We start from the raw sequence: 23,829 nt of genomic DNA, 5'->3' as shown, positions 1-23,829 counted from the left end.
TTCAGCCTGGCTTTGGACACTGCCCAGGCTGGGCGGGGGTATCTGCAACCTGTGCCAGCACCTCACCATCAAAGTAAAGAATTCCTCTGTGTATCTACTTCCCCTTTCAATGTGATCCCATTCCTCCTTTCCCTCTTCCTACAAACCCTGACCAAGAGCCCATTCAGACACTGAGATCTGCTCTGATATCTCCACGCAATTTTCTCTTCTCCATCCCGAACAGCTCCAACTTTCTTTTTATTTTTCCTTTTTCCCAAGTCATCCGTTGAACCTCGGGGACATCCCGTGGCACGGAGTGGAACTGCACGGCACGGGTGGGCGGGAACGGCGCGGGGCATGAACGGGGCCACCGTGCCCGGACCGCGGAGCCAACATCGTGACCGGACCGCGGGGCCACCACTGTAACCGCGACCGCGGGAATAGCGTGCCCGGACCGCGGGGCACCACCGTGACCGGGGTTAACGGAGCCACCGTGTCCGGACCGCGGTGGCCGCGCTCAGCCCGGGGACAGCGGGGAGGCGCCGAGCCGGGGCTCCGTGTCGAGTCCCGAGTCTCCCATCCAACGCCGGCCGCGTCGGGCCCTGCTTAGCTTCGCAACACGACCCGCTCCCCGCCGCCGCGCGCGCGCAGGCGCGCTGGCCGTACGGCGGCCGGGAGGGCGCAGGCGCGGGGCCGCTCCGCCGCCCGCCGCGTAAACAAGGGCCCGGCGGGGATGCGGCGGGGTCGGGGCGGCCGCGGGGGCCGCGGCTGAGGGGCGCAGCCTTCCGGAGGTGTTTCCTCGTCCTCCCCCCGCCGGACGGGGGTGGCGAGGGCTGTCCCGCCATGAACTTGGCCGGGCAGAGCGGCGACGCCGGTAGCGGCCATCTGCTGTTCGCTAACTTCAACCAGGACAACACGTAAGGGAGGCTGAGGGGGGCGGGCTGAGGGGGCCCGGGCCGGGAAGCGGCAGCGGCCGGGAGAGCCCTGAGGCGGCCTGGGGGGCCCCTGAGCGGGCCTGGCCGCGGGCAGAGCGCGCTGGGGTCTCCCCGGTGCCGCCCCTTCCCGTGGCGGGGAGCGCCGCTGGGGCCGGCCCGTGCCGGGGCCTCGGGGCTGGAGCGGGGCCGGGGTCCCCCGCACGGAGGAGGGCCGGGAACAGCCCCCGGTGCCCTCCGGCTTCATGGAGAGCCGCGGGGACAGGGACAGGGACAGGCCGCTCGTGCCGGGGACACGCGGCTCGGGGGTGGTGGCAGCCTGGTGGCCGCTCCCTCCCCGGGGAAGTTGAGCTCCTGCTTGGGAGCATCGCTCGCTGTTCCTGGGAAGGGCATGGAAGGAGGGCTCCTGCTGCTCCTCGCTGATGTTCAGCCCTAGGAGGGCCTGATGTGCACCCCAGACGTGCAAAGACTTCACCCAAAAGTTCCTCGCAGTTTTCTTATCATACAGTTATTTTATTGGCACCTGCTATGTTGAAGCAGTGAGGCTTAGGCTTGAAGGTGTTTTTATGAGCCCGTGTTACTTTTGGTTTTGATTTAGAGAACAGGCGTTTCTCTGATCCTTGAAGCTGCACTTCCTTGGGCTTGGGATGGCTCAAGCTGCACGTCTCACAAATTACTTAATCACTGCAGCATATTTAGATCAATTAGTTCATATTAGTTTTTATATGGGGTATTATAAAGCAGTATTTTTAATTTAGGAACTCCCTATTAGTTGGGATTGGAGCGCTGAAGTTCATTTAAAGAAGGATTTGATTGTCTTAAATACCTGAGAAATGAAACTGGGGAGGGAGTAAGCTTGTACTCGAGAAAGGGGTTTTGTTTTAGGAAGTGAGTAAGAGGAAATGATCTCAGGTTGGCATCACAAAGTGTAGCCCACGTGTGTGGTGGAGGGTTTGTGTTTTTAACAACTCGTTCTTTCTGCAAGCAGCAATATCTTGTCCTCACGAGGGAGATCTGTTCCTGTCGTCAGCAGCTCCTGTAGCACATGGGAGCTGTGAAGGTTATTTCTGCTGGCTGCCAGGCACGGTTACATCACAGCAGGAGAGACTCTGCCTTTGTAGGCTTTGCTGGGGTGAAGAGATGGGCACTTGGAGCTGGATAGGTTTGAGACAAGAGGCTCGGGCAGTAAATAAGTTGTGGTAAATGATGGGGGAGCAGTGGTGCTCTGTGTGTTTGGGAGTAAATCATTATCCCTATATTGATTCAAGGCAGAGACTTTGCAACTGCTTTTGACATTTTTTCAGTGCCATATAGAGCTCATTCTATCAATATAAAACATGCCCAAGTTTTGCTCAGCTACCATTAATTTTTTACCTAATACTGGAAAAAACCCAAGTCATAATAACTAGGGGATTTGTCACCTCTTTCTTCTGCAGTTTATAAGGATCAAATATAAGTTTTTGAAGTTCAGCTCTGTTCTCCAGTGTGGCAGCTCTGCATTTTCAGTTGCACTTTAGCTTTGTGGAGATCTTTATGTACCTAAAGATCCCTGAGTTGTGACCAAAAAAACACTTAATCTCAACAAGAGTTGCAGATTGGCTTGAGAACAAAACCAAGGCAGAAATAACAAGAAAGCAAATACAACATAAACTTATCTAAGTGGGTTTTGGCTTGTACAACTTGAAATCTTTCTTCAAGGAGCATAAAGGTGATTCCTTTATGACTTGGAGTTTATAGGGAGAGAAAAGGGACACCTGGCCAATGATTTTATTCCTCAGTTGGGTGTGCTACTGCACTACTTTTCCTATTTCATTGTTGTAAATAACCAAAAACTGTTCTTTGATAGCTGGTTTGGGTTTGTGGTTTTTTTTGTGTTTGGTATTCTAATATCCATTGTGTCAATAAATTATATATTTTTTAAAAATATGATTTATGAATAAATCACCTTGAGAATTTTGGTGATGTATCTTTTACGTGAGACTGACCTGGCCCACAGATATTTGCAATTCCAAGTTTTGGGTTACTAGATCTTTTGTGTCATTTTTGAATATGTATGAATTCAGGTATCTGATGTAGGAATGACAGAAATATCAAAAGGCTTCTGTTCATATTTTTGTCTCAAAATTCTGAGAGTAATTTAAAAGGCCACTTAATTTGAGATAAAATGAGGTGGTTGATGATGTGGAATAATCTCTTACCAACAGTGTCTTGAATAAAACTCCCCAAGAAAAGCAGTAAGTATAAAAGCAGTCTTGCAGATGCCTTTGTGAGCAGCTTCTCAGTGAAACACTTGTCTGATGTGGTAAGGGGCCCAAAGAACCAAGTTGCATTCAAGTTCCTTCCTGAGTAGAATTTAGTGATTATGTACATTCTTTAAACAGAAGTTTATTTAATTTTTTTCTCCTGTTTCTCACCCATGATCTCTCCTAGTTTATTGTTTGAGTGGAGGAACAAGAAGGCAGCAGAGTTTATAGTATACTATAAATATATACTATATATAGTATTATAGTATATAGAATATATCTACTACATATTCTATATACTATTTTATATACTCTATATATATATACACACACATATATATTTTATATATGTAGGAGGTCACAGTTCACCAGGTGAGAGGAGCTGAAAAGATCTTATTAGGAAAGCCACTTTCCCCTGCTGGGCCTCAGAAAGCTCACCTGTTTTCAACTTTTACAGGTAACTGGAGCCCTTCTCCAGACAGGCAAGGTAAACAAATGTATATTCTTTCAGGCAGTATATGAAAGGCAAGCTTTGTTTATGTCTGCCCAGTCACTAGAGCTCACATCATGCTTTAAGGTGCTTCAGTAATTAGAAAAATTGCTGACAGACAAAACTGGAAAATAAATTACATGGGCTTATTGTTGTTACTACATTTAAAGCTTTTACCTTCACCCTAATAAGGTGCCAGTTCCACTCAGGTTTAACTGTCCTGCTTGCCTGCACAGCAGAGCCAGGTCCTTGTCTTAGGAGAAGATGGGGCTTGTTGCTGCTGAAAAGAAGTGTCAAGCTAACTTTTCTTTGTTTTATGAAGATTTGGTAATTAGATACTCTCTCCTGTAGGAAGATGAGCTTCATGGTGGCTCTCAGTCTTGGGAAATTGGATTGCTGGTAGTTAGAATGTTGTCATCACACAAGTTGCTGCTGCTTTTCCCAGCTGTTGCAATCCCTGGTGGCTGAAGCAGATATCCTCAATCCTGCTTTTTGTCCCTCACTTTTCCCAGACTTGGCTAATATTCATTCATGGATGCTGTGTGTAGGGACATTGTCTCTTGGAATAGTATCTGCATTATTGCAAGTGTTGTCTTGCCTGTTTATGCCACATTGCCCCAAGCTTTATTTACATGAGAGTTTTGAATTACTGGCTGGGGCTGGAACTCTGCCTGAAAACACTTCACCTATAATGCAGCAGAAGCGGTTGCTTTGTGGCTTCTCTTTGATATAATGTTTTCATTAAGTAAAAACCCAGAGAAGGGTATTTTCAGAAGATCTTAGTGTGCTTGTTTTGGACTGAGCCCTTTTCCCCAGTGAATCAATCATTGCACAACTTGGCATCAGTGGCATTCCCTGATTGAGAGGCAGAAGCTCCAGCTTGCAGATCAAAGTGGAGCAACCCATTGGAATTTGGGTGTCCCAACAAAACCAGGCAGTGGAAGCTTGTGGGTGGCCTCGGTGCTAGGTAGGTTTTACAGCTGTAAATCTTGAACAGTGGAGAAAAGCCCAAGTGCAGTTTGTATTACTTGTGGGAAAACTGCTAAAACTGAGCAGAGATAGGTTTATGAAAAATTAAACACCTCACAAACTCATAGAAGCTTTAGGTCTCATAAGGGAAATGCTAATGGATTAGAAGTTTGTGACTTTTTAAGCAAAGCATAACTTCAAGATCCCAAAGCTTGTATGTATCTGTATAATAGCTAAAACTTTCAATATTTAAACTGTTGCATGGGTATTCTTTGGAAGTGCTTACAAATGGTGTTCAGATTCGGTTTGCACCCCACCCACAGAAAATAACCCCACCAAACAGCTTGTGAAATAATGCAAGTGGGCAGAATAGAGAAGTTTTAGTCATCTTTTTTTAAAATAAGTAATTGTGGGACAGCATTTGGAAACAAAGTAGTCACTGCAGTTCTGAAAACAAACTTCTGATGAAAGGGGAAGAGGAAACCTTGTGTTTGGACTTCTGAGGAAAACACTGGTGTGTGCCTTATTGGCAAGGGTTTCTTCAGGCTCTGTGTTCATTTATGTGTGGAGTTACACATGAAATGTATCACTCCATGCATTTCTTCTTTCCAGTTTATTTCTGCCCTTTATTTCCCAAATAAATCAGTTTCATTCTACACTGTGAGCAAGTGCTGCTGTCTCTGTATGCACCTGGCACGCTGTGTCCCAGAAGCTGTATCCTCATTCCCCTATTCTGTGGTGTTTGGATCTCTGTAGTAAACTGCTTGTGGTGGGAGGAGCAAGGGTTAGGTGCTGAGCATTCACTCCTCTGCCTTTGTTTCTCCTAGGTTCAGGTGTCCTTCACCCGTGATCCTTGAGGACAGGAGAGCTCTCTATTCCAAGAGGAATTTAAAGCTAAGCCCAGACCCAAAAAAGGAAGGACAGAGCGGCCCCGTAGCTCCTACCCTCAGGGAGGATAGCTGGGACAGACAAGCTGAGACACACGAGCGTATGTTGTGTTTCTTGCTGGTGCTGCACAGGGCACAGCAGCCGAGGGGGGCTGGCCAGAGGAACTGTTCTCAGTGTGTGATCACTTGGATGGGATTTGGCCCAAGGATAGTGATATTTATTTGGATTATGGACTTTCTGTTGTCCCAGCCTGCATGTGAAGTGGTGAGCAGGCGTGGTCTCCTTTTGCTGTAGCAGATTTAAGTTGGAGTATTCTTTTAATACAAGAATAATGGGAAAATCTCCTGTGGGTTGTCAGAATGTTGCTGACAAAAACACTGAATGTATGATGTTCTGTATCTCTTTTCCAAAATAATGACCTTTGATATTAAGACATGCCCATGAGATGTTTCAGCAGATATTTTGGAGGGGGAAATAAAGCAAGGTACATTTCCTTAGTAATTCCTTAGCAATTCTTATGCCTTCATTGATTTGTTTTTCATTATTATTATTTTGCCTCTCCTCATCATAAGCCAAAATGTTTTGTCTGTGGAAATTTACATTAGTTTTGAAATGAGATGGAACATTAGTATAATGAGACTGTATCATAATGAAAGTAGGCTTAATTAACCAGTTATTTAAAGCAGTAATGACTTTTAGAGTCATGTTTATGCTGCAGCTGCAATTGATTTAATCTTGGAGAGAGCTGCCCTGGTTAGGAACTTTCTGATTAATGTAGAATATTTCTGATTAATAGTTAAGGTCCTCTGTGATATGGAAAGAGAAAAACTGGTTTTCTTCCTTCTATATGTATATTAAAAAAACAAAAGCAAACCTTAGGATTCTAACCCAGCTGAAAAAACTTGTTCCTTTTAAAGAGCCAGAGAGACTGAAGCAGCTGATTTCCCACTTTAGGTGAGTGCACTTAGAGTGAGTGTCAGCATCTTCCAGTGAATGTGTGAAATCTCCCAGCACTGTTTGCTTGATGAGGATAGTTTTAATTATTTATGGTAGTCACTCTTGAAAATACTATCAAGATTAATGTAGTCTTGGATGAGTCTGCAGCTTTGTCTCTGCAAAAAGTGGATAAACACAGTTCCATAAATCATGGCTATATTGATAATTTTGTACTGAGGAGACAAGCTTCACGATGAAATAGCTCAGAGCATACAGTCTAAAGTGTGTAATAGAGGCTGCACATAATAGAGCTAAAACCCACATATGTATAGCATAATGTTAGGAAAAAAAAGCCATTTTAGAGAATATTTATTTTATTTTCAATTTCAGTCTCTCATCAGCTTCTGAAAATCAGTGATTATAAAGCATAACACCTATGCTGTAAAAGGAGCTTCTAATAAACCACAGCAGCTTCTTGCTGGCCACTGTCTATCTGAGCAGCAGCTGAATGGCTTATTGATCATATTTCCTCCCCATATGCTTGCACATTTTTGCAGAGGTGAGGTAATTTTGGCTAGGTCCTTGTTTTGTGGATTTGGCCATTTAGATGGCTGTGGATCTTAAGGGCTTAAGTGTAATATCAGTGCAGGGGAAGATGGGAGATTTAAATCACTGTGATTATGCTGGTATAATTCAGCCTAGTGGGTTCTTATTACATATAAAAAGCCTTTTTCCAGTAGTTTCATAAGAAGTAATTTAAGAATACATTTAAAAAAAACCAAACCAACAAAGCAAACTCTCCAAAAGCAAGACTGCTGTTCCAGAAGAAAAAGGGGTTATTTTGCAGTTACACTTGTACACTGAAATGGGTTTAATTATCTTGACTTGAACTGCTTTGTGTAAACAAATAATTTGTGACTTCCATCACCTCAATCCTGAAATAAATAACAAAAACCAGTTGTCATGGATGGAAAGGTCCATTCTGTGCTTCTGCATTTTGGGTTCTGCTCAGTCTAATGATTTTTATCATGTACACAATTCATGTTTGCCATTGTCTGCAGCTCATTTGAATGAGGTATAGTCGTAGGGCAAGAAAATTTGGTTTCCTTGCTGCTTTCAGAGATGCTGTCAGTAAAACAGTGATTCAGCAGTATTCTGTGTTTAAGGCTGTAAGGACAATTCAGGAATCAGTTCTGCCTAGAAATACAAATAGCTGCTGGTGGGGTTCTGTGTGAGGAAATCATCCTGTGTCTTTTGTGGATCGTTTATATTGCAAGGAGTCTTGTGACTCCACTTATTTTTAACTCTGTGGAGTGCTTGTTTATCTTTGCAAAGTGACAATTCTGGTGTCATTCTTTGTGAAACTTTCTTTTGAGGAAAGCAGTAGATGATCTAAGAAAAGCTGACTCAATGCTTTGTTTTATCAAGTTAAAGTTTCAGGGTTTTTTTTCTCATAATGTGAGTTTTTGTTGCGTTGTACAGCAAAACCACTGAAGTGTCTTTGATGATTAATCAGATGGAGACTGCTGAACATACTGATTTTGTCTGAAGGAAAATTAAATTCAGTATTTCTAGGGTGATTTAGAGGAGCAGCAACAAAATTTTGTTTTATGATTGCTTCTCTATCTTTAAGCCTAATATGCTTTTTTAATATCTTGGTTATTGAATGTGTGGAATTGAATCTCTTGCTTGCATGGTTCATGTTTTAATTTGAAGGTTTAAACCTTCTCAAACATAATTTCCTAACCAGATTGTGCCAGCTGTATTTTCTTCTAGAAGAAAAGGTCATACCATCCTACAGAAGTTGATTTTGTAGCTTAATTTCAGAGGGTGAACTATATGAGCAGCAATTTTTAATCTTCTGGGTATGCTGAAATTTAAAAAAGACTCACTTTGGAGCCACAAGTGAAAATACAGAAAGAACATGAAATCTAGGAATCTTCATTGTATTCCAAATGCTGTATTAATTGTCAGTGCATCTGAACTGTAGAGAATCATCTTGCTGAGTTCAAAAAGGAATTTTTGGCAGCCTGACTGGCACGGTTGGATTGCAGCCCTGTGTTGAATGGCTTGCCACAATTTAGGGGATCAAAATGGATTTTATTGGAATTTTCCTCCATGCCTCTTGGCAGTAAAAAATATATGAACTATAAGCATACTAATGCACTTCTGTAAAACTGTATTGACTGTTAATTTTCTTTATCTGTGGCATAAAATCATCCTCCAGATGGGGAGGGGAGACAAGAATGAGCCATTGTCTGCTGCCTTGATGTGTAAAAACCTGCAAGACAGGCTAAAGGTTTTTCTAGCTTAAAATTTAAGACCTGCCCTTGACTCTGTCTGGAAAAGCAATTAAATGGTCTGTGAGCTAAGTGTGAAAATTGAGTAATGGAGGAAAGAAGGGGTTTTAGTCAGTTTTTGAATGTTCTGCTATTGTTCAATCTGTTTAACATCAGTCCCTAGCACTTTTTAGAGGGTGCCTCTGATCAAAGATTCACTATGAGTATTTGTAAGACTGAGACCTGACAGTGGGGGTGCTAGAACATCATCATGTAAAGCCAGAGAAAATGAGAGTTGGCAGTCTTTAATTAGTTTTTTTTAATATGAACACTCTTCTGGGATGCTTGGGGACGGTTACACTGTAAAGAACAAAAATCCCCAGACAGCCCAGTTTGAAAGGTCCTGGAGGTCACCTCTAATGATGAGGCAATGATGTAATTGGTTTGCATTACATTATTCAAGTCATCATCTTCTCTCCACACTAAAACTTTTAGCCTGTGTGAAGAAATCACCAGTGAGAATTGGGCAGTAGCTTTACTTTAGGCTGTGAACTCTCATTTCATAAATGTGAAGCAGAATTCCACACCCAAATTCTGTAAATCTGAAGCTGTTTGGTCCAATCAGTATTGAGGAAGCTGTCTGTTTCTGTTATGGCTTTTTTGCACAAACTTTTTATCACTTTCCTTACTGAGCTAACCCAGCTGGAGGTTTAGAACTGGGTAAGAATCTGTCCAAGGTAATCACAGCTGATGGAGTTGATGTTCCTGACTGGCTTGTTTCTTTTGCAGGTCCCTTGCAGTTGGCAGTAAATCAGGCTACAAATTCTTCTCTCTTTCTTCTGTGGACAAATTAGAGCAGATCTATGAATGCAGTGAGTATCTTTTTCTTTTTCTTTTTTTTTTTTTTTTTCTTTTTTTTAATCCCTTTAGTTGGTTTAATGTGAGAAGAATAAGAAATGTTTCACTTTTTCACAGGTTATTTGAAATTGACATAAAAGGAACCTTAAGTGTAAATATCACACAAATACAAAATGGTAATTGCAGACAGGGTAAAAGTGTGAATCAATGTTCTGTATTTAAATTTAGCTGGTATGGTACAAAATTTGGTAGTAGCTGAGAACTCTGCTTTTCTAATAATGTCCAGCCAGGTTTTATAGCAGCTGGGTATAAAAATAATAATTTACTCATGTGAGAGAGTGTCTTTTGGGTCTTTATACTGGCTGTTGGGGCATGGAAGTACTAATATAACCTTATCAATTGAGAAAACAAAGCCTTAATTATTTTTTTATCCTAATATTTTCTGTTAGAAAATTATTCTTTGACATGATAGCTGCAGGCTTGCTCATCCAAAAGGGTGAATAACTCAGATTCCCATAACTTCTCAGTAGTGATCACAGTTGAGTAGGATCTGAGGTGAAATGGAGGAGGCCTGGGGGAGAAGTGGTGTCCCCTGTTCTGTCAGCAGTTCACAGACTGCCCTTTTTTGAGATGCTAATAGGTCAGCTATGAGTGCTATGCCTGAGTATCCTTGCTTTCTTGTAAACTCCATGTGAGCAGGTGGTTCCAGTTGCTGTGATGTCAGCACTTACAGTGGGATCCCATGACAGAGCTGTGCTCAGACTCCATTCCCAAAGTGACCTGACCCTGTGGCATGTTAAGTTTGGAAATGGGGTGTGATTCAGATCACCCATTGCCTGGCATGACAGCCTGGCTTCTGTACACAGTCAATGGAGAGAAGTAATTGTGAGGTTCAAATTAGGCTCCTGTGGTCGGATTAAATTGTGTTGTAGCTACATCTTCCTATTTGACTCATGGTCTGGTTGTACTGGTTAGTAAGTGGCTTGGACTCCATTTTCTACTGTGGAGTTTATGTACCTGACCTCTGCAGTATGCCAGGCACTTCCAGGGTCTGGCCTGGTGTCACCCCAGGAGATTCAGTGCAGATGAGTCCCTGTGTCACCCCAGGAGGCTCAGTGCAGATGAGTCCCTGTTACACAAGACACTGAAAAGTGTCCTGGGAGGTTGGCTGCACTGGGCAGGACTGCATCTTCTGGGTAGTCCTTGAGAGAAAAAGTACAGCTTGGACAAAGTGCCTTGTTCAACATCTTGCAAAAGCTGATAAAAGCAGCTGGAGTTGGAATTTTGACCTAATTCCAATCTTGTCTTCAGATTGTTCTGGGTTTTGTATTGACTTAAACTCCTGGGAATTTTAAGTTTTCTGAGTGTGTGAAAGCTGAGCACAGAGTATGAGGTAACATTTAGTAGAGTGGTTTGGGTTGGAAAGGACCTTAAAGATCACGCAGTTCCCCTATCCCAGGTTGCTCCAAGCCCCATCCAGCCTGGCCTTGCACACTTCCAGGGATCCAGGGGCAGCCTGTGCCAGGGCCTCACCACCCTCACAGGGAAGAATTTCTTCCATAAACTGAACCTGAATTTCCCCTCTACGAGTTTTAACCCATTACTCTTTGTCCTCTCACTACAAGAAATCCAGTGGTTTGGCCTGTGGAAGCCAGACAGTCTTGGCTAAAAGCAGATAGAAATATTGAGAAGCCTTCATTTTCTTTGTATGAGTCAAATAATTTTCAGTCTCAGACTTGCAAACCACGCCTGTTAAAACTTGATATGAGGGTGGAGGGCTTCCTGTGCATTGGGTACCTCCTTTCCTCAAGGAAAGGTGTCGTGAGGCCTCTCAAACCCATTGCCTCCCACTTCCCAGTTTAGTTTAAGTGAGCCTTAAGACTTCTTGTGTTGAGTGAGCACTGCTAAGGACCCCTCCTTCTCTTCTGGAAGATTGATCTGACAACTCTTGTGTAGGTGTTAAAACTAAACTGCAGAATATGCCTCAGCTGTCTTGTGCTTGAGAGAAATACAAAAAAAAAAAAGGGAGATTTGGCTGCTCCCATCACTGACTTTGCTGTGACTGCAAATCTGACTCCCTGAGCAGTTGATCCCACTGTAAAAACAAGCATTAGATTGGAGGGTGCTTTAAGGCTTAATGAATGCTTCTAACATGCTCATGTTCTTGGATTAAAAATGGAATAAAGGCACAGCTGATCATAATCTAGCTGGCTCTAACCAGCTCTTGTCTGTGATGCTACATGCTTGTGTTTATGAAACTAATCTTGTTATGTGTTTGCTTGTTCTCCCCTCGCTGCTGATACTCAATTTGTTTTGCAGTTCTTTTTGTTCTTACTCTGTTTTGAATCTGAGTTTCTGGCAATGCTCAGTTGTGTGGTGTAAAGGAGATAGTACTAATAGAAAAAAAAAAAAAAAAAACAAACAAAAACCCTGAGTAACAGCATTGCTATAGGGCTTTATTGCTGCTAAGCATATGATTAATTCAGGTCAGCTGAACATAGGATGGGCAGTATAGCCTGGTGCCCTCTTGAATGGTTGCTGTTGGGAAGCATAAATGACTTGGCAGCTGTGAGGAGATTTTATCTCTTCTTCCTGTTCAAGGAAGACAAAGGAGCAGAGGTGCATCCTGTATTTTAAAGTGAATTTAATTAAATGCCCATCACAAAGCCTTTCTTTAAAGGTAACTGTCTGTATTATAGTCTTTGTATGGTGAGACTGAAGGATTATCAATACCTTTGAGGCATTTGGCTTATTGAAATTTTAGTTGTGCTCTTCCCTGAGTGCCTTCCCTTCCCATCAGTGCAGCATAGGACAGCACTATTTCCATATGAATCCCTGCTGCTGTTCCCCTTCTGAAATACCAGTTCTGCCTGCCTGGGAGGATGAGAAATCCCAGAAGATGTTTCTGCACACTCATCCCTGGATGGGGAAAGAAGCTGTGCCCACCCTGGAGCTGGGAGCAGTCAGACTGTGGGGTTTGGGTCTCTGAGTGCTGGTCTTCTGACTCTTGTAAAAGGATGTCACCATTTTGAAGGACTCCAGGCTTAGATGGAAAGCTGATAACCCATCCTGTAAAATATTTGAGAGTCTTTTATGTAGCTACTCTTATTCAAGGAACATGGACCTCTGCATTTCAAAGTCTCTGCATGCATTTATTGAAGCAGATTTTTGTATTTCTTTTTCATGTGTTTTGTGTAGTATCAGAAAAATGGAGAACAATTCCTTGAAAACAAAGTAATTACTAAAATGCATTATCCCTGTTGCATGAGAAAATTGAATTTTCAAAGCCTCTGTGAGCTGTTATGTCTTCTCTGGAAAAGTACCATATTAAATACAAGATGTAGATAAAAGTCAATTATGTAGCATGGAGTACTGAAAATGCAGAGTGTAAACCTGCTCCCTTTTCATAACTAGGCTGTTTCTCTCAAAAAAAAAAAAGTAGGACATTAAATATTTTGTGTTCATTTTCTTGAAATAACTGCCCAGAAAAAGCACTTGGAAAAGCTTTTGTGTCCCACACTGATGGCAGTGTCATATACTGAGAATGTTGAACAGTACTTTTTTCATGGAATTTCTGTCACTGCTGATGGGAACAGTGCAAATTAATTACTTAATGTTTCTCTTGGCCAAAACAGAAACCTTCAGAAACAAGCTCTTTTGGTTTTTTTTTGTTTTGTTTTGTTTTTTTTTGTTGTTGTTGTTGTTTTGTTTTTTTTACTGGCAGTTTTATGGTTTGGAATGTGTTAAGCATTGAGCTAATCCAGAAGCTGACTCCTGAAAAATTTGTTTTGATGGATCGAGGCCAAAGGCTCGAGTCACTTGTCTTGATTGGGTTCTGTAATCAAAGGGCAGGTGTAGCCCGTGGCTGTGAAAGAGCTGCAGAGCATTGTAAAACTCTCTCTAGCTTCTCACTGCCCTGAAAAATGTGTCCACTGTGTTCCTGGGGTTTTGGAAAGGAGTTTATGGGATGGAGATGCCAGGACAACTGGTGGTGGGACTTGGCCTCCTGCCAGCATGGTCCAGTGCTGTGCTGTGATCAAATGCTCTGAAATCATCTTTACCAGAGATCCTGGACTCTCCCCCCTCCTGCTGTCTCCTCACACAGGGATTTGTGTTCCTCCTTTGCTTTCAGTGCTCCCATAGCAGAAACATTTGGCAAATCTGATGTTTTATGGCTCTGCATGAATGCTGGGCACCAGTGGTTCCTGCACAAATTGCTTTTAGGGTCTGTCAGGTAAAGATGGTGTGTGTGGAAATGCTAATTGGTGGCTGCAGCAGTCTTGTGGCAAATGAGTTTCACCAGCTTCTCTGAGTTCTGTAACCTTTATTTCTTCATAGAGGGGTAAATGAAAATGCCAAGGGTTTGGGTCATCAGAAACCCTTTCAAGCATAATACAGCTTTAAAAAGAAAACCCAAACATGCACAGAAAAAAAGCCCAAAACCCGTTTGCTTTCCTAGATTTCTGCAGAGATAAAAGAAGACTGTAAAATTCTGGAATTTTACAATTTTCTGGGTTTTGTAGCTTTGGGATTTTTTCTGGTGGATTCTGGACATGGGGAGTAGACACTGTTCTGAAACATAAACTTGTGTGTCGCCTTGGGAAAGGGGGAGGAAATCTTTGGAAATCATCACTCACTGTGTAGATTTTCTGTTTTAACAGCCTATCCCACCTTGACTCTGAGCTGTCATGGCAGAATGTTTGTGGTGTTAAACTGTATTTTTACACAGACTGAATCTACGATTCTATGATTTGCTTAGACAGTATTTCCTGTTGATGTGCATCATTCTTCTTCCCTGAAATGTCCCTCTGTATTTTTCCCTCGTTCCTGTGATTACTCAGCTGACACAGAAGATGTGTGCATTGTGGAGAGGCTCTTCTCCAGCAGTCTGGTGGCCATAGTTAGCCTTAAAGCTCCACGCAAGCTCAAAGTTTGTCACTTTAAGAAGGGGACAGAGATTTGCAACTACAGTTACTCCAACACCATCTTGGCTGTCAAACTCAATAGACAGGTGAGTAATGATTCTACCTAGGTGGAAATGTGGGAAAAGGGGTTGTGGATCTTACACTAGCCCTTCGTTTAGTGACAGAATCGCTATTTGAAATTTAGTAGTGCTTTTCCAAATGTGCCTTGTGTATGGCATCTCAGTGTTTCTATTTGGTTAAGTATTTTTGCTTCTGTGTTTATATATTTACTTGGGGAAATACCCTGAGTAAGCTGCGCATGCTTTGAGCAGGAGGTTGGACTAGAGACCTCCTGAGGTCCCTCCCAGTGTGAATCATCCTTTCATCCTAATCTGAAAGTATGTGAGACTGACATTTTCTCTTCAGGTCAAAATTTAAAGTTATCTATTTAATTGTTATGGTTGCAAGTGCTGCTTGCTGAATTCCTCTCAAAAAATAAAATCTAAAACATGTCACGCAACTGGTGAATTTTTAAGCACCTGGCAGCATAGTTTGCTATATGACTAAATCATTAGTAGGCTCTTCAGCAAGTACAGACTTCTCTGTCTTTAACCAGTTAATTCAAACTAGAGAGAGTGGCATCTGGAGGAGAAAACCTTAATGTCTGACTTTGCCCCCAAAAAATGAGCGTGGGAGGAGGGGTTTCCTGTTTGAAGTCATGAGAGAAAGAGTGGGTAATTTGATTTCTGGCACAGGGAGTTAGTGTAAAATGAGTAATGTCTAATTAGTCATCCACATGTAGTCTACAAAGTAAATGAGATGATGAAGAACTTAGTTTAAAAAAAAGGCCAGGCCATTCACAAATGATTATGGCTAAGTTGTAGGCTTTATGAATGGTTAAAAAGTCTTGTCTGTTTTCTCTGTTTAGCAAAAGCAGAAAGTAATTTCCATTATTTCCACATGTAAATTGGTTCAGAATAAAAATTAAGTGAAGGTTTCTGGCTTGCTGACTTAAACTAGTAATGGGAATGTTTTCAGTTTGGACTGGTGAGGTTGAGGGAAGTGGGGTGCAGTGTTTGTGTCAGGAGCTGGATCTTGTGTATCTTGTGTCAGATTCTTACTTCTCCCCATCAAGTGGGTACAACTTCTCTATTGGAAGAGAAGTTGTCCCCACCTACTGCATTTTGGGATAGAATTTTTTTAGGATTGGTAAATCCATATGAACTCCATTTCCACATCACCATTTTGTCCTATTTCCCTTTTCTAGAGGCTGATAGTATGTCTGGAAGAGTCTCTTTATATCCACAACATACGAGACATGAAGGTATTACATACAATCAGGGAGACACCTCCCAATCCTGCAGGTAAATGTGATGGTAGAATCAGCAGAATTCTGAAAAATGCTTTCTGTGTCAGTGTGTGAGGATCTCTACAGGGAGCTGTGGTGCTGTAAATTCTGCTTTCAAATACAATAACAAATATGAGTGTTGTCTGAAAGCCTACATGTTGGATCCAGCTGAGAACAAGTCGCAGACTCTGCCCTAAACTGCATCTTCCCAGTTATTTGGTCTCCTGGAGTGGATGTGTTGAAATGTTAGGAAAAAACCAGGAGAGATAAAAGCTGGATTTTGACAGCACTTGGTGTAGTTAAAGACTTTGTCAGGTTAATGCTTTAGGAGTCATGGCAGACATGGGAGGTTCTACTGTTTAATCAGTTATTGTAACTCTCTTGGTATTATTCCTTTTCTGCATTATATTAAACAGACTTATGCTAAATAGTAGCATATATTGCAGGTTAACTCTGAGATTACTTATCTTTGTTTCTATTTCTGTTGAAAATTTGAGTTATTTTTGTGACATTCAAGCACAGAATCAGGAAGTTTTACTGCATAAGTCCTGGAATTTTCCTGTTTCTAATTTCTGCATCCCTTCTAGGGTTGTGTGCTTTATCAATAAACAATGATAATTGCTACCTGGCTTATCCAGGAAGTGCAACTATTGGAGAAGTACAAGTCTTTGACACCATCAATCTGGTAAGAATCTTTGAATGCTGTTTCCACCGCTAAAGATGCAGGTTTTGAAAATTACTTAACTTGCACAGAGAGGAATTACTGGACGCTTAGGTTTCTGTGGAACAGTTTGCAGCATCTCTTGCTTCACAGAATATCAGCAAAGAAAATACAAGTGCTGATACTAGATTTGATTGAGTAGAATTGGGCAAATGGGTGGAACCAAGTAATTTATATTTGAATTGTCTTCCTGCTGCTTGTACTCTCTATGTATATGCTTCAGTGATAATTTCGTGTACTTAGTTACTGAAAAAAATATTGAAGCTGTTGTCCAGAAATTAAGAACTGTATTTGTCTTGAATGTGCTTAAATATGCAGTCACATGCAGCTTTTAACCTGTACTGTTCTAAGGTTCTCTTTTATTGATTCACTGCAGAGAGCTGCCAATATGATCCCAGCTCATGATAGTCCCTTGGCTGCTTTGGCATTTGATGCAAGTGGTACTAAACTTGCCACAGCCTCAGAAAAGGTAAGGGAGCTTTTGATTGCCTTGCTAACAGCAATAAAAATCAAATTTGTCATTAAGTATTTTAAGTGTGCACAGTTCCATGTGCAAGTGCCAGGAAAGAAGGCTTACAGTTAAAATGGGAAATCTAAGTTAAGATCTGTTAATGATATTTGACACAATTTCCATGCTGTGAAATGTTGGATAATAGGGTTATTTAAATAAAACATTTTAATCTGGCTGTAATTAGGACAGTCCTCTGAGTGTTTCTCCCTTTAGTGCAGGATACTTAATAGGAATTACTTGTCTTGTTTTGATGCTGTCTTCCTAATGAAAACAAGACAGTTAAAATCCAGATAGAGAGAAATGCCTTGCTAGTCTTTGGCATGTGATGACAAATTGTTCATGTAATATGTGTAAATTAGAGAGTCTGAAGCCTCTGCTCTTTGAGTAATAAGCTTGGAATATAAAGGTATAACTGATTGCACCTGATAAAGGCACAAAGACATCCAAGTGATTGCACTCGTGGTACTTGTCTAGTGTGCTGGTTTTTCATGATCAAATATGATAAGAAGGGCTGGTTTTGATGCACAGCTTGTACTCTGCATTAGTAGCTCCCACCTCTTGTTTCTGTACTCTTCAAACACATCCTACAAAACAAGCTCCATAAATACTTCATGTAGTATCAGGGCTGCATCACAGCAATGAGTTAACAGCAAAGTGGTTTGCTGCTTCTGATTGTGCTCACTAGAGCTAGTAATAATGAATGAACTTGAAATGGAAAATTATCTGTTTCTGGTTTTTTCTTTGCAGGGGACAGTAATAAGAGTGTTTTCCATTCCAGAGGGACAGAAACTCTTTGAATTCCGAAGGGGAGTGAAGAGGTAAAGTTCAGCTGGGTTAATTACCTGATCCTCATTCCTTGTGGTTGATTTCCAGTATGTTCAGCAATTGAGCTGGCATCCTGATTTTTTTTTGCCTGTTTTCATCTTCATTCATCCCTGCATGTATGCTTATAACACTTTCAGCTTGAATGTTTTCCAATTTCCTTCCCTTGGACTTTACTATTCTATAAATCAATCCTGTCAGAATTGTACTCCCTCTTGCCTTTTAAAATTTATTGGTGAGGGAACTTGTTTGAAGTGGGTCACCTTTTGTAGGATATATTGTATTCTTATGGAAATTGGAGGCAGTACATCTAATATTCTTACTCTCTTCTAAATCCTTTTAATGCTGTGGCCAGTGACAGCCATTGTGCAGTGGTGTTGTGGTTTGTGGCAGCAGTAACTCTGTGCTTCTGCTGTACTTTATACAGGGTAACACTGAGTTCAGATGGTTACTAATTGATCCCATATCTGGTAAACATCAGAGCTGAGCATCTTTAGTCTTATGCTTGAATGGCTTCAAGAAATTATCAGAGAATTCAGAATGCTAATTGAAGGGTGTTTTTTGTTACTTGCAAAGTAGTGGTGACTTTAGAAATCTTCTTAACTAAGCCAAATAGTTTGACTTTGTGTTTCTTCTCTTTTTTCTTTTTTGCCAGGTGTGTGAGCATCTGTTCATTGGCTTTCAGCATGGATGGCATGTTTCTGTCTGCATCCAGTAACACAGAGACGGTGCATATCTTCAAACTTGAGACTGTGAAAGAAAAGTAGGTTTCAAAGGTGCCTTAGAATTTTTCAAGGAAAAGGATTAGAAGTTCTGTACTCAACAGAATGAGTTCTCAAAAGTGTGGACAGACTTCTTTTGAACTTCTACTGTAAAGTAAAGGGCATAAGAAGTCACTTATGAATCAGCAACTGCAGCTGAGCTGTGTACTGTTCTCCCACTGAGTAGAAAAGGTGTTTTTCTGCCAAAGAGAACTTGGCCATCCTTCACAGAGGAGTGTGGAGCAGTTTTAACATTTTCAGTTACGTTTGTTTCACCTCCTCTGACATCCATATGGGGAGAGCTATGTCATCAATGCCTTCCAGCTGCATACAGGGAGCTTTAAAAGACACCAGGTTATAAAATCTTCCTATTTATGATTTGAGAGGACAGTCTTAATTCCATTTCAGTGGAAGTTATTGGAAACAATGATTTGCTTAGTGATAAACAGATTAATAAAATCCTGAAGCATAATGCTTTCCAGTAGATTCTGCTCTTGTGTAATGAATGTTATAAAATGCAGTCTTATATGCAGAAGTATCAGTTTACAATCAAACATGCTTAAATAACAGGCTGAGGGTATTGGAGGACACATTTTGTCCTGTTGTATAAATGAAGTGTGGTAGAATTCTCAATTAGTTCCTTCTGAATTAGTATTAATTATTTCTGAAGATAAATAGCTGCTTAATATCTTTTAAAATAAAATGTTTTCAAGTGTTTACACACTTTTCTCTCTAAGATGAAGGGAAAGTGGATGACTTTTCTATTCTGACTTGTAGACCTCAGGAAGAGCCTACAACCTGGACAGGTTACTTTGGAAAAGTGCTGATGGCCTCCACGAGCTACCTGCCCTCTCAAGTGACAGAGATGTTCAACCAGGGCAGAGCCTTTGCTACAGTCCGTCTGCCCTTCTGTGGGCACAAAAACATCTGTGCACTTGCCACGTGAGTACAGCAGGGAGCCTGCACTGCCCACCCTGCTGGGCTGTTTGGGCTCTGGAGAGGCTGCACAGCTTCATCTGCAGCAGAGCGCTGCTCACCTGTGATCATTCCAGTTTAAGAGCAACATGGCAGAGCTAACACCTCTCAGTCCTGTGAGAGAAGGAGGAAAGGGCATAATATTTAGATATATATGGATAGGAATAGCCCATTTCTAAGTGTTGTTTAAAGATGTCTTTTAATTTTGAAGCAAGAATATTGAGAACAGACCCGTGGGCTTTTATGGCATTTGTTTCCATTAGTGCTATGGGGAGTGATGGTGTATGTTGTTAGTGAATTGCAAAATTAGGCAATCCAGCCTAACCATTAAAGTCTTTGAAAGCAAGTTCATATAATTCTTGTCTCTAAAACAGCGTAGCATTCATTAAAGTTAATTTTGAAGACTAAATCTAATCTTTTATTCTGTCTTCCTCAAAGGCAGGTCCCATTTGGCACAGCTACCAAAGTAATAAGCTGAGCAGTAGTAAACTTACTTTGTGGGGGTTTTATAGTTTTTATGCTAAATTGACTTAATGTCTGTACTCTCACTCCTCTGATCTCAAAGCACCCTTTAAGCAATAATTAAGCTTTGTAACATTTCTCAAATAAGTAAATCCTTCCCGTTAGAATATTTGTCTCTGGAGGTGCACAAAGCTTGATAACAGGATGGTAACTTCTGAATCTGTTTTACTGAGTTATATGTAATTGCTTGATTCCTGTGGCATCCTGTTAGCCCCAAAATGTGGTTATGCTATAAATCTTTTACACACAGCTCTTTCCTGGGTGCTCTGACTGTTAACAGCATTCCTTGTCCAGGAGCTAAAGTGTGGAAAATAATGCCTTAAAGTCATAGAATCATTTAGGTTGGAAAAACCCTCTGAGACTGAGACTAAACATTAAGTCATGGGAAGGGAGGAGAGCATGCTTTCTTACGTTATTTAATAATCTTTTATATAATAATCTGTTATTTAATAACTTCTGCTCTCAACCTTTCTAGAATCCAGAAGATCCCTCGTTTGCTGGTGGGAGCTGCTGATGGGTATCTCTACATGTACAACTTAGACCCCCAGGAGGGAGGCGAGTGCACACTAATGAAGCAGCACAAGTAAGTCAATGTTAGCTGAGAACTGTTGCATTTTATTTCCTCTCAAAATCCAGTTTCTTCTCAAACTTAGTTTTGTTCTGGAAAAGTCTAACTTAGAACAGCTCATTTCTTCAAAGTAATCTTTTTCCAGACCTCTGACATGAATGAGTAATTTCAGAATCCCCCTGAGCCTTCCTTCCAGGTATCCCCTACAGCAAGCACCGCTTTACCAGCAGAAACTGAGCCCTGTCCCAGTGCAGGGAGGGATCAATCTCTGCCTCTCTGTGCTCCTGTTTCCTCTTGGCACTTTGAGTTGAGTTACTTAAACAAGAATTTGAAACGTGTGACACCGTCCTCTTCATCAATAAATGAAGTGGTTACAAACATGAGAAAGATCTTACTCTGACTTCACAGAGGGGAAACTGGCCTACGAAATTATCCCTGTTCTCTCTCTGCTGTTGTCCTTATTAAACTTCCCTGCATATAGGCCAGGCAGGTGTTCTGTAATAGTACTGTACAACACTTGAGAAATAGGACAATGCAGTTTCTCAATAAGGGTTGGCATGAAAAGCCAGAGTAATACAGTCAAATTACTTGATCAATCATGGAATTAAAGATAATAACTCGTGATGATAATTCAGGTTTGCAGCTTTGGTCAACCTACAATTATGGTCAAAAATCATACATTTATCTGAACATTTGAAGACATGACCTCTGGTTGAAGTGAAGCCTCATAGAGGGAAGGCTTTACCAAGTTGTTAATCTTTGAAATGCTCTAACACTTTCTCTAAATGGCTTTCTAGTGTCTGTGTCAGAAGCAACCGTTTGTGTTTTGACAGAGCTCAAGATAACTTAAAATATTGCTGATTGGGATGGGATTTTTTAATCATGCAGTCTTGTTTTGAGTCTTCTTTTCCTGCTATGAGCTACTAGGATTTAGATCCTGATGCTGATGAGTCTTCAGAGAAATACCGAGGCTTGTCAGGTGCTTTCTAGCCAGGCCTCTGGAATAGAGGCACCAAGTTCCTCCTGTTGCATTTCCACATACATTATTCTTGCACACCGGATGAAATATATTGCTGTAGCTGCCAGCTCAAGCTGTTTTGTGCCCAGGCAGATCACCTCTCCAACTAACCCCTCTGTTCTGGCAGACTCGATGGCAGCATGGAGCCCGCCAATGAAATTCTGGAGTCTGCATCGCACGACCGGCCCTTGGTAGCGCAGACGTACAGTGCCGCTGTGACTAAAGGTACATACGTGCCTTCCTCACCCAGCAGGCATGGTAAGGAGAAGGCTGGGAATGGGGCAGGGAGCACCTCTGCCTGTTGCTTCCTTCTAGATGGCTGCGTGAGCTGGTCCACGGCCGCACCGAGCTTTGCGTAACCGCACGCGCGAGGTGGAGCCTCGGTGAGCAGTAGGAAAAGAGCACTCGTGGTGTGCAGTAGCTTTCTGTAGATGGGCCACTTGTCTTTGCTGCTTTCTGGGTAGAATTTTGGCTTGAGTTGTGGTTGATGGCTGTAGTGATAGTTTCAATATTTGCCATGTGGTTCTTGAGGCAGTTCTGCACCCAGGCCTCGTGCAAAGCATCTGAATTATAGCACTGCTCCCTTTTCTAAAAAAATTTTTTATAAAAGGTTAATAAATGCTGCTATTGTTCCTTTATGGGAACAGTGACCTTTTAGCCTGATTCACTGCTCTCATAAATCAAGAGGATGAGAACTTGGTTAATGCTGCTGCTGTCCAAGTCAGTGGAGCTTTTGCCACATCTGGCACCTCCCTGCAAAGGGAGGGCAGTCAGCACATGCCAACGTCTGCACTGCACTGCATCAGTGGAGGCTGAAAACAGTAGCTGCCCAAAGCTCCAGTATGCATTGCACACACAGAGGAGTTTAATTTTGATCATGAACTGCTCTTGGCTTGGAGAAACAGAGTAATGAAACAGAGTCATGATAAAAACAAACATAGGGTGGCAGTGAAACTATTTGAAGTAATGCCTGGTACTTCAGCTCCACTCATTCACTCGGGATCCAAGCCTTAGTTTGTTGCTGCTGATTCCCCAACTCCTTGTTCCTTTCTCTCCAGCCTATACAGATGACCTGGGTGCTGTGGGTGGAGCTTGCCTGGAAGATGAAACCAACTCACTTAGATTGGATGAAGACAGTGAGCATCCCCCCATGATCCTTCGGACAGACTAAACTTGGACCTGTGAACTCACTCCTGAAGCAGAGAACACTGGCTTGATGTTTCCTGAGGAATCTCGTGTTATGCTGCTATGAACTTTGACATGAGTTGGGAGAGAGGATGACAGACTCTTACAGTTTTAAGTCGTAGCTGTAGTTCTAATTCTATACAATTGGAAAAATATATGGTTTTCAATTCAGTGGCTTTTAATCTTGCTTATCTATTTTAGCTGTGTTTATTTTTTTTTTTGTTGCCAAAACCTGCTGTTTGTGCAGCCCTCAGAGCCTACTTAGCTTTGCATGCATTCATGTGCCAAGCAAGCATAGGAGGGGGAGAGAGAGAGAGAAGCCACTTTATAACAAACTCAAGTTTGTATTTTTTTTATATATGTATATAATATTTAGCCTATATAAGGAAGGAGTAGAGAAGTGGTTCTGGAAGCTGAGACAGTTCTGCACTGACAAAGGTCCAAATGGGTTCCTGTGCATGGGCTTGCAGGCATACCTAGTGACTGACATGCAACCTCTCAAATGCAATGGCCTGTTTTTTTTGGGTTCTCCCTTCCCTTTCCTGGACCATTTTGTTAATTAAAATTCCTTCTGAATGTTGTGTATTTGTGGGACTGTTCTGTTTGTTGGGATGGAAAACTGGAAGTGTTTCCCTGCTTAAGGATATAGAATTTAGAAAGTGCCTTTACAGGGAAGGAAAGGAATTGCTGCAGGAAGAAGAGCTAGAATGAGGGAAGGATTGTTGGAGGATCTTGTCTGTACACCTTTGGTACTTTGGTGTCTGTAGCCTGTGGTGGCTGATAAACTTGTGGGTTTTTGAGAAAAGACTTGGAAAGCACTTTCTTTCTTTCCTGTAGGTTGTCCTGTTTTCTTGGCAGAGTAGCAATAACCTTTTTTTATACCTTTGTGAATTATCCAAAGCAAGGATTCTGTCAGGCTG

The 23,829-nt window shown here is 41.8% G+C and overlaps 1 protein-coding gene across 4 annotated transcripts; it reads left to right on the top strand.

Annotated features, from left to right (window-relative positions):
* The first annotated feature begins 670 nt into the window (after positions 1-670).
* WIPI2 (WD repeat domain, phosphoinositide interacting 2) lies at positions 671-23,494 on the top strand. 4 transcript variants are annotated; one of them, XM_059484192.1, is made up of 14 exons: positions 685-896; positions 5,441-5,601; positions 6,419-6,455; positions 9,506-9,588; positions 14,416-14,585; positions 15,746-15,842; positions 16,414-16,511; positions 16,924-17,016; positions 17,806-17,876; positions 18,536-18,643; positions 19,419-19,583; positions 20,614-20,721; positions 21,852-21,982; positions 22,783-23,494. In XM_059484192.1, exons 1-14 carry the CDS (start codon positions 823-825, stop codon positions 22,893-22,895), a joined length of 1,509 nt encoding a protein of 502 aa, XP_059340175.1. In that variant the 5' UTR covers positions 685-822; the 3' UTR covers positions 22,896-23,494. The 4 variants fall into 4 exon arrangements, with proteins under 4 accessions (XP_059340178.1, XP_059340177.1, XP_059340175.1 ...); XM_059484195.1 differs by lacking the exons at positions 5,441-5,601; positions 6,419-6,455 and having other exon boundaries at positions 671-896; positions 21,852-21,949; XM_059484194.1 differs by lacking the exons at positions 5,441-5,601; positions 6,419-6,455 and having other exon boundaries at positions 671-896.
* The last annotated feature ends 335 nt before the right edge of the window (positions 23,495-23,829 follow it).

Source organism: Ammospiza nelsoni, chromosome 17 (assembly GCF_027579445.1).
Source record: "Ammospiza nelsoni isolate bAmmNel1 chromosome 17, bAmmNel1.pri, whole genome shotgun sequence".
Classification (NCBI taxonomy): domain Eukaryota; kingdom Metazoa; phylum Chordata; class Aves; order Passeriformes; family Passerellidae; genus Ammospiza; species Ammospiza nelsoni.
The sequence above is the reverse complement of the archived record's forward strand: the minus strand, read 5'-3'. Positions and strand labels throughout refer to the sequence as shown.

Coding starts and splice junctions, on each gene's coding strand:
- WIPI2 (XM_059484192.1), top strand. CDS start 823: ATGAACTTGGCCGGGCAGAGCGGCGACGCCGGTAGCGGCCATCTGCTG. Junction 5,602..6,418: donor ACAAGCTGAGACACACGAGC/GTATGTTGTGTT, acceptor TTCCTTTTAAAG/AGCCAGAGAGACTGAAGCAG. Junction 18,644..19,418: donor CTTGAGACTGTGAAAGAAAA/GTAGGTTTCAAA, acceptor TCTGACTTGTAG/ACCTCAGGAAGAGCCTACAA.